General features: G+C 40.9%; 1 protein-coding gene across 1 annotated transcript; it reads right to left on the bottom strand.

Moving 5' to 3' along the window:
* Positions 1-2872: 2872 nt before the first annotated feature.
* Positions 2873-3880, bottom strand: LOC135587370 (transcription factor bHLH148-like). The gene is made up of 2 exons (XM_065078691.1): positions 3724-3880; positions 2873-3648 (listed from the first exon to the last, which is right to left on the bottom strand). Exon 2 carries the CDS (start codon positions 3586-3588, stop codon positions 3013-3015), a length of 576 nt encoding a protein of 191 aa, XP_064934763.1. The 5' UTR covers positions 3589-3648; positions 3724-3880; the 3' UTR covers positions 2873-3012.
* Between the last annotated feature and the right edge of the window lie 6346 nt (positions 3881-10226).

Here is a 10226-nt window from a genome sequence, read left to right as displayed (position 1 = left end):
CTGCTGCTGCAAGGGCCACCATGGATAACCTTTTTCTTCTAGGATTAGGGTTTCTCAGACTGTGGCCACGTTGGTGGAAGCCACTATTGGCGCCGCATGCAGCAGCGGGAGGTGCATGGTTTGGCCATCCGCGTCCTGTGCGATCACTGCCACTATGCTTCTCTGCATATGAGAGCGTTGAAGAGATCTATCACAGGAGGCCAACAAGAGGAAGATGAAACCTAATTATAAATTTTGGGCCTTTATAAATCACCTACTAAGAGGAGCATAGAAGTCACCCTTTACATTACATATGAGTGAATCAACAGACAAATCTACATTTGATCTCCAAATATTGTTAACCTTAGTTGATTTAGGATTATTTGCCAACCAATTGACAAGCTTATTATCTTTTCTATATTTATGCAAATATATATGTATATATATATATATATATATATATATATATATATATATATATATGATATGATATTTTAAGTAATAACAAAATGATTTAAAAGAACAGTCAAACACAGGTCAATTTTGTTGGCATAGAACATCATGGTAGTAGACGTTGACTCTCTCCCTCTCTAAAAGAAAGCATTTATTAAGCTACACAGATCCATGATTTTGTTAGCAAAAGTTGGATTTGGAGAGTTATTGGCTTAGTGGTTGGGATACCATTATTCACATGAGAAAAATAATATAATATTAGGTTGAAGGGAAAAAAACAAATAAAGTACATTCTTTTTTTTTTTTTTTTTATTTGTGGCCTATGAAAAAAAAAATGTTTTTTTCATTTCTGTCATGAGAAATGATTTGGAGATTTTCTTTTCATTTATTTTCTCAAGAAAATGCTAACTTATATTAGCAATAGAAAAGGCATCGGTAGTTGAAAAATCCAGGTAACAAACTCTGGCAAATGAGTCTTTCTTCCTCTTATTGTTGTTATTAATGGAGAGCTCCTTCCTCCTTCTAAGCTTCTAAGCATTGCAGTGGGATGCACATGCAGGCTACACATACTTATCATGTGTCATAGTAAGAGTGATTAGTGCATTATATATATATATACACACACACACAACTATATTTTCAGTCATCTGTTGTGGTGATCATCAAAGATATCGATCATTTAATTACATAGTATTCATATTCTGTGCATAGCATATGCAATCCTGCAAAGAGAGGAGTTACAAATGAAACCTGTTGAATGAGCACCAGTTGACATGTGAGCTGCAGGTGCAGCTATCATACATAGCTGGTGAATATAATGGAAACACTGAAATGAGTTCTCCCTCATGCATCATTTGCCACCTTGAAAGATTTCATTGACCAGGGCTGCATACTTATGAGGATGAAAAAGAAGAGCAGAGGGTAAGAGGGGTGTGGTTGCTACTGCCTGCCACAAACAAGAAGATACTGCTCATGATCCAACAATACACACCAGTGGATCATGTGATGTTGTCAACTTCTGTGGATTGAGTTTTCCTTCCACAAGCAACATGACAAGATACAGCACCTCCTACACTGGGAATGAGCCAGAAATCAAGCTGTAACATCAGAGGCACAAGAGTCCAAAAACAAGTCACACTTTAAATGGGCAGGGGCCAGCCATCACTGCACTCATGCCCCCTTCCCACATGGTCAGCTTGTTGGCAATCAGAGCAAAAGAATCCCAAATGTGTGCCAAAGACCTACAACACAGGGACCCCCCCCATACCCCTCTTCCATCACCATACTCTTTATTGGCCACATTAGTGGAGCTCACTCATACACGGTTCATGTCACACAACACACACCCCACAAACTGTGGTGAGACAGCCCACCTGGGAAATCAATGCTGGTGGAGTCACATCCACGGTGCAACAGGGGAGTGCAGTGCAGAGTTGTGAAGAGGTTGTAGCTTGACATAGCCATTGGGATCACCTGCTACTCTGCATTGTCTTTTTCCTCTCTCTCTCTCTCTCTCTCTCTCTCCTCTCTTCTTGGGGAGTGCATAAACCACATTAAGATGCCAGCTCACATTCTCCTCACTTCCCTGGAGGCCTGTGGAGTCTGTTATTACTATGGCAGTAAAAACTTGTCTAGTGTTGCTCACCTCTTTGATTCACACAAACACCCTGGCCATGGGAAACAGCCCCAGCCAGAGAGAAAGGACCCCATGTTCACCATGAACACATGATGCCCACTCACATGGCTTTATTCTCATCCTTAACTTTCATGTGCTGTGCAGTTGACACACTTATTTCTGCTTTGTTTGTTGCCCTCAACTTTTCCCTTGGATCCACCCATCCAATGGTTCAAACTCTCCTTTTTCCCTGCTGTAATGTCAGATTCACATGAACTCCAGCTCCAGACTCTGAAGTATGACACTTCCAAAAATAAAATAAAATAAAATAAAATCTATTTGTATGTGGAACTGTGTACCCCAACTCTCAATTTGATGGAAAAAGATGTGTGGCAAGATGATGATTGTTCCGGGAGACCCATTTCAACCTTGCATTCCTCATGGCAAACACACCATGGGGAAGGCTTGATGTGTGTTTGCCAAAGCATGAGTCCAAAGGATGGGACTCCTGAATTGATGGGTGGCACCCACTCTGATGTCCACCAAGATCAGTACATATATGTATGTATCTTCTCACAATCTACTCTCTCTTCCTTTGGTGGATGGAACAGGTGGGATGAGAGTTGGAAATGGTGGTGCCGAGTGCATGTCGTGACATGTGAAGATGTAACGAGGATGATAAAGATTGAGCTCATCCATAAGAATAAGAGACCCAATAAAGAAGTACCACGTATATTAACCTAAATGCCAAAGTAGCGACCGGCGACAGCAAATCAGAGATTGGCAGCACATGCAAAACCCTCTTGTGATAGAAGACGACAGATCGATAACAAACAAAAGTAGATGATACTAATAAAAATGTACAACAAATTACATCATGAATTCTAAGGAGATTAAGAGGGATAAAAAAAACCAACAAGAATAGGAAGAGTAGAAGATGAGGACCTCCAACCGTCGCCTTGGCCTCACATCGGCTCCGCTGCTGGCGCCGATGACGCGGCGGAGAGAACGTCGGCGATGGCACTCATGGTCCGCACTTGCATCTCGAGCGCCGCGATGTAGTCCGACACCTCCTCCAGCAACGTCGGCAGCGACAGCTTCCGGCAGCCGGGGACCAGCCGGCCCAGGACCCTCGCCTTCTTCTCCAGGGTCACCGGCTTGCCCCTCTCGGCCGCCGCCCGGGCGGCGGCCGAGGAGCCGACGGGCTTCGGCCGGAAGCAACTCGGCCGGATCCTGCGCTTGAGCGTCCGCCCGGAGAGGATCGCGCGACTCCACCGCGTCCGGCCGCGCGCCGCAACCGCAAGAGCCCGGTCCGCCGCCTCCCTGACGGCACGGCTCCGCGCGTGGTGCGTGGTTGCGGTCGCCCCCGCCGGAGGCGAACGGCGGACGCGGCGGAGGGCCTCTATGAGCTTGGTGGAGTAGGTCCTCTGCTCCCCCTGCGTCCTCCACTTGGCCAGCGACGGCTCCTCCCGGCGCTTCCGCTTCCTCCCCCCTCCGCCCTCCTTAGCTGCCGACTCCCCTTCCGCATTCGAGATCGCCATCCCAAACCACAAACGACCACCTTCCGACACGAATCCCTCAGAGGCCTCCGTCCAAATCGCCTGCAGATACCTAGATCAGAAGAACCGAAACGAAGATCACCCATCAATAACACGGGATCAGATTAGGGTTCGTACCTGACAAATCCTCTAACAAGGGGATTATGGAAAGCTCTAGGGGATTCGGAATCGATCGATCGATCGATCGATCGATCCAAATGGATTGGATAGGAGTGGGAAGGAAGGGTGAGAGGAGACGCCTTATAAAGGAAAGGAGGCTGATAACAACACGACTCCCGTCACTACGAGCCACGGCTCTCATATTTAATTCGGCTATGTATATTGACTGTTTTGCCCTTGATATTCGATAAGTCAAATCCGTGGCGCAGCATCTGAACCGTCCAGTCTCCAGTCGGCCATCATATCATGACGTGGCTCAATGTCATCCGTCGGATAAAAACGCCCTAGTCTTGAAATTATAATGACGATCCTGCCACTCTACCTTCGACGGCTGTGATGGGGTCAGCAAGTCCTTGTTAGAAGTGCCACGAGGGGAGCACCTTGCCCACGTGCGGCGCTGTCCCCCAGTTTGTGGTCACTCTCCGGTGAACGGAGCTAAAGTTGACCGCGCAATTTATTACGATAGGAAAATAAAAATTAGTCTTATTGTAATAAAAATTAAATGTCCAATAAAATAAAAGAAAATAAAAATTATTCACTAAAGAGCTCCTAATAACTTAATCGTTTCAATGTTAATAAAATAATCTCCTAAATGATTTGGAAAACTTCTATTCAACACCACCCTATCACAAATCAACCTACAAACAATATCGAGTGGTAAAGATTTTAAATCATATATCATTGCTCCAAAAAGGAGTACAGAACTCCCAACTGGATTTAACTGGCTTTCTTTGTCCCTGTCACACTCTGCTGCTGGACAAAAGAGCACAGACATTATGAAGGGTGAGGTAGGGCATGGATTACCGATGATTCCTTCTCATTTGGGAGATGCAAGTGATACTGCTGCTGCCATCAATGTGGAGTTTGATCCTTGTCATCATGCAAATGGATAAGATCACTTGTGAACAAGTAGTTGTGGTTTTAGTTTTTGATGTTATATTTCCATTCTACACCCAATCAGCTTTTATCCCTTCCAAAAATTCACTTTGGATAGCTTTCTTGCATGACTTCTCAGGAGGCAAATGCGGTCTTCACCTCTACTCTGCAGGCAACAACAGTTTGCAGCAGGACAGATGAGCTTCTGTTTCCTATCTTATCTTCTTGCACAGTAATCATCTTAAATAGATGAGTTCGATAAAATGAGTTGAATTCATAAATCTTTCTTTCTTACCGCAATCAATTGTCTGCAGTTTGGACCTGTTGGAAATCCTCACACTGTTGCAACTCGAAAGCTCACTATTTCAACCTCCCTTCTTCGTTGCTGTGAATGTCTACCACACATCCTTCTCTTTAAAGCATAAATTGCTGTTGCCATTTCGTGTTGTTGGACGCATATGAATGTGTACTCCATGGTTTCAAGAACCTTATTGCAACCTTCTTTTTCCTCTCTTCTCTGATTCATCTCCTCTGCGATCATGAAAGCAAAACCTAATTTACATCACAACTTAATGAACATCACATCGTATGGGAAAACAAGCTAAAAAAATGGCTTTGTCAGGACGCTATTTGGAATGACAACAAGTCAGCCAACATTTTCCGCATTCTTCCACCTATTTATTGCGCTATGTTCAGATGAACTTAATGATCTAACTATTTGAACCTCTGTCATATAAATTTTGACGCATCAGTATCTGCTGTTAATCACTGACCATAGTTATGATGCCAGCAGGAAATGCTGTCTCCATATTTCAAAGATTCATGATGATGAAGGTCGTCATTCTCTATAATGATGACAAAACTTGCTTCATCAACTTCAACATAATCGACTTCTGCCTTGAGCTATCACAGCACAGGAAAATGATTTATCAAGCTTGACCAATCTTTGAGTTCAGGTAACAGTCGTCCTGTATTATAATTACTGAATGAAATTGACAAGTTGAACATAAGGATTTCTGACTTGTTTTTGCCATCATTTCCATACAACATAAGGCAGAAGTAGTAAGTTACTGGACTGAGCTATTGAGACAAGTTTGTACCACCATCCATCATTAGCTTTGTCATGGAGCAGAATCACAAGAAGAGCATCTTCTCTCATGAACTGTTGGGTAGGAGCATACCACCCTTTTCTCTGTTTCTATTGAGTTTCCATCATACTGTCTCAGTTGATCCTATTTCGACATGGCATATTTATGTATATATATGGTGGATTTTATGAGATATAGTAGTAGCTGTATTGAAGTGTAGCAACAGACTGAGACACTAACTCACATTGATTACTGCATTGTAGCTTCTAAACCCGTTCATATCACCTATTGACAGTAAAGTTTGCTGAGTAAGATAATACATTATATGATATCCAAGAACATGAGATCCAAATTCAGCAGCACCTAAGTTGGCATATTCATTCAGAGTCGAACAAAAAAGGACAAGACTGTTTTATGTTTTCTTCTAATTGTTGGATGCTGACAAAAGACATGGATCATGAAGTGACAAATACTCAGCCTGACCTTTTTGATATGCAACAAAATTCACATGCTTTTGCAACTGTATTTAAGACATATTTTTTATTCTTTTTGAAGGAGTTGGTAAGACTTTGTAGCTTCTTTGACCCTCTTTTAACTTTATGAGCCATGTTTTTACAGTGCAAAGAACAGAATGAAAAGAAGCACAAACTCCAGAAACAAAGAAACAGGACCCAAAAAGAGACGGCAGAACTTGCAGAATGGAGAACACATCATTTTGTTTTGTGTCCCTGCAAGGTGGCCATCCCTGTTTCCTTGCATTATCATATCAATAATTTTCTTTTCCCAGTCCATTTTCATTCACAAGTCTTTAATGATTAGCTGGTGATGCCAATAGTCAAATAGGTGGAGATGAATCCATGACAAGCCTTTCTTTACTCTCTTGCACGCATGATCATGTTTCCTTTTGGCCTCATCCTTTTTTCTCTTTTATCTCATTGCAAAGAAGAAACTGCATTTCAATTCTTAGCCTTTCTTCCTCTCCAAGAGCAGAGCGGATTCCTTTACAGTGCCCACATAGACAGACATCCATCTTGCTATAGCAGAAAGGTGATCAATGAAGGACCACATTTCCATGGTCAAAAAGTTGCGAGTGATTTAGTAGTTTGTCTTAAACTTCATTTCCCGACATGTTTGTTGATGTTCAATCTGCTCTGAGTAACATCCAAAAACTCTTTTTTCCTCTGATATAGGACTGAGCAGATCAATCCAAGCTTCAGTGTCATCGGTAAACACTGTGCATGAACAATATCATCTTAGTACCTCTTCAGGTGCCAAATCGAGAGTGATACTGTTCTAAGCAACAAAACATCCTGATGTGTGGATTCACCAAAATGATTCCTGAGCTGAGTTATTTTTGAGATGATATGGAACTAAACATAGTCATTCTACTGCTCACTTGCGATGTTATCTGTGAGATGATATCAAACAAATGATCTCCTCCTTTTCTTCCTTCACTCTGATGTTGACATTAACTGCAAGAAATTCTTCTGTTTAGAAATAATTCATGCTCATTTGCTGCTGTGCTTGTTAATTGTAAATGTTGATCATGGTCTCATACTGTTAGATTCTCCTCCTCATTAAAACAGTTAAAGACAGCACAAAAAACATTTCATAGATCAAAGACAAATCATTCAACACATTGTCTGTAGAGAGAGATTAAGCTAAGGATCTTTGGATCATGGGATCCAGCTGACAGCCACTGCTTGATTCTGCTAATCCATCATTCAGTAGGGACACAGACACATCATGAGCTCCCCCCCTCCCCTCTGCATCCTAACAGCCACCCTATGCTGTCCTCTACGAAGAAATCAACTCATATCTCTCCTGCACACCCTTTCATTCCCTACCTTGTCTGAATCATCAGCATTGAACACAACCTCAAGAAATCATAGTTTTGGTGTGTGGATGCACGTGCATTTGGCCTCACACCAGTGGGAGAACATGCAAGATGATTACCATTTTCATCAAGCTGTGATGGTATGCTTTTCTGGTGCAGTGACAAGATGGCAGCCTAAGTCTGAGGGGGATGAGTTATTCAGATAAGCACCCTTTGCCATTACAGAATGCAAAACGCCAAGCCTTGTCTCATCCCTCGGAGATTAGTGCCATGGCTTGCAGATTCAAAATTGGCACAGCATAAATGTTTCTGGATGACAATGATCAGGTTAAGACTATCAAACCATGTCTACTGGCAGACAGCAAAGTAGACGGAGGACATGTTGAACTCTTCCAATAGTGAAGGACATAAAATATCTACTTGTAAGTAACAGTATAAGAAATCTGACTGTAGCTTGAGCAGATTCTGGTTCTTCTTCTTCTTCTTACAATGAGACAACAAAAGGATACAGATCGGTGAAAGCAAACCTTATCCTCCTTGCCAAACACCATTCATCTAATGTTATAACTATTGAAATCTTGGAGTGCTTCAATAGCCTTTGGAGCAGCTGTGGTCTATATTACTTATAGAACCGACACTATATGCACTCTGCAATCAAATTTTGGCCAAAAGACAAACCTCTGTACTTGAAACCATTAAGCATGTAAAATGTGGGAGGGGCGAAGTTTTCTTACAGAGTAGATCTAATAGGAGCAGGAAGAAGTCATGCATGAGAGTAGTAGCCAAACTGATGGCTTTTCAGCAACAGAGAGGATAGCCACGATGAAATGAAGGCCTTACATAGAATATATGAGAGAGAAAAAAGATGGGGAAAGGAAAGAAAAGCCTGAGGAGCATGGAAGCGGAAATGAGCGTCTTAAAGTCCTTGGAGTATCACTGATACAGGGTATCAAGCTTCGAATACCTACTGTGAGATGGGTCTACTGGTCCCTCAATTGCACCGGCATACCTTCAAAGCAACTAAGCTGCAAACTACAAAGCTAACGATGTAGGAAATCGACGATCCGATAACGATCTATGGCGAGTAGGGCAAGTTAGGTAGTGATAAGATGAACTTAAAGGAAGCTACAAAGACGATGATCGCGGCGTCCAACACCGCACGAAGCCTCTGCTTGATGGGAGTGGCATGAGCAATGGGCTTGCTGTGGTCAAAGGAGTTACATTCGAAATAATTTCCATCATTTTTTTAAAACTTTTCTAGTAATATCAAATGTTGTTTTTTTAATTTAATTTTATGGTTGCATCTATCAATTCTATTTTTCAAAAATATTTTAAAATTTAAAAGTTGTTAGCCTAATCCTTTGTTTTTATTAACTTCTTTATTCAAATTAGTAAAAGATAGTGCAATAACACAAACTATTTTGATATCATATTCAAACAACGTTGTGATGGCAAAGATACCTCACATTATTTTCGGATGATAAACTAATGCAATTCTTCATCATCGTGTGGCATACTGAATCTTTATGATTGGACATTCAACGGTTATATTGGATTGTAAGAGGTCTAATTACTTATTAGCCCCTATAGTTAGATCTCTCTTTTATTGAGATCTTTAGATTTAAAAAATTTATATTAAAATCTCTATAATTATAAAGTGAAACATCATATTTTATTTATCTTAATATGATTGATTTTATCGATGAAAATATAAAAATGATGGATAAAAAAATAATTTTAATGTCTCAATTATATTTTTGATGGTGGTAGATAACAAGTCACGGGTAGTTATTGTGGATGAGGAGAGAGAGTGGCAAATATTAATGCCCTACATTTGCATCGATGTTGCTTGACAATTGTATCGATGCCAACGTAGCAACAGAGTGGCAAAAAAATTATTTGACATTTGCATCGACACTATTACTAATGTAGAGAGACATCAGTAAAACAACATCAGTAAATTGTTTAACATTTACGTCGAGACATCGCTCTACGCTTGCATTGCCATTGCAGATGTAAAACGACATCGCTCTATGTCTGTGTTGACGCTGATGTAGACACCAAGCAACCCTTTAGCTGCTCTGTATTTATATCAACGTCAATGCAAATATCAAACAACTCTTTCATCACTTTGCATCTGCATTGGTGACAATGCAATTACCAAACAACACAGACACAAATATAGAGCATCGACATATACATCATTCTCTTTCTTCTCTCCCTTTACCTCACCTCTTATTGTCGTTCTCCCTCCTCATCCATAACAATCACTCAGCCCTTGAGAACACAATCATTTGCCACCACAAAATATATAACCAAAACATTAAAATTATATTTTTACCCATCATTTTTATACTTCCATCAATAAAATTAATAATATTAAAATAAATAAAACTAAATATTATACTTTCATAATTATAGAGATTTTAATATAATTTTTTTTTTAAATTTAAAAAACAAGAAGCTAAAAAGATCAGAGTAATATGTAATTAGCCCATTCTAGGATGGGTAAGGACAAGGATGTTAGCATTAAGAGAAAATGTTCATAACAATTGAAGACTGGAGCCAACTAGTAGGAAAGGTTCGCTGAAACAACATGGAGTGATCACTTCACCACAGCAAAGAAAGCAGACAGCTAAGCAGTCACAGCAACACGCACA

This window comes from Musa acuminata, chromosome BXJ1-8 (genome assembly GCF_036884655.1).
Source record: "Musa acuminata AAA Group cultivar baxijiao chromosome BXJ1-8, Cavendish_Baxijiao_AAA, whole genome shotgun sequence".
Classification (NCBI taxonomy): domain Eukaryota; kingdom Viridiplantae; phylum Streptophyta; class Magnoliopsida; order Zingiberales; family Musaceae; genus Musa; species Musa acuminata.
The sequence above is the reverse complement of the archived record's forward strand: the minus strand, read 5'-3'. Positions and strand labels throughout refer to the sequence as shown.

Excerpts from the sequence above, each read along its gene's own strand:
- LOC135587370 (XM_065078691.1), bottom strand. The coding sequence starts at position 3,588 with ATGGCGATCTCGAATGCGGAAGGGGAGTCGGCAGCTAAGGAGGGCGGA.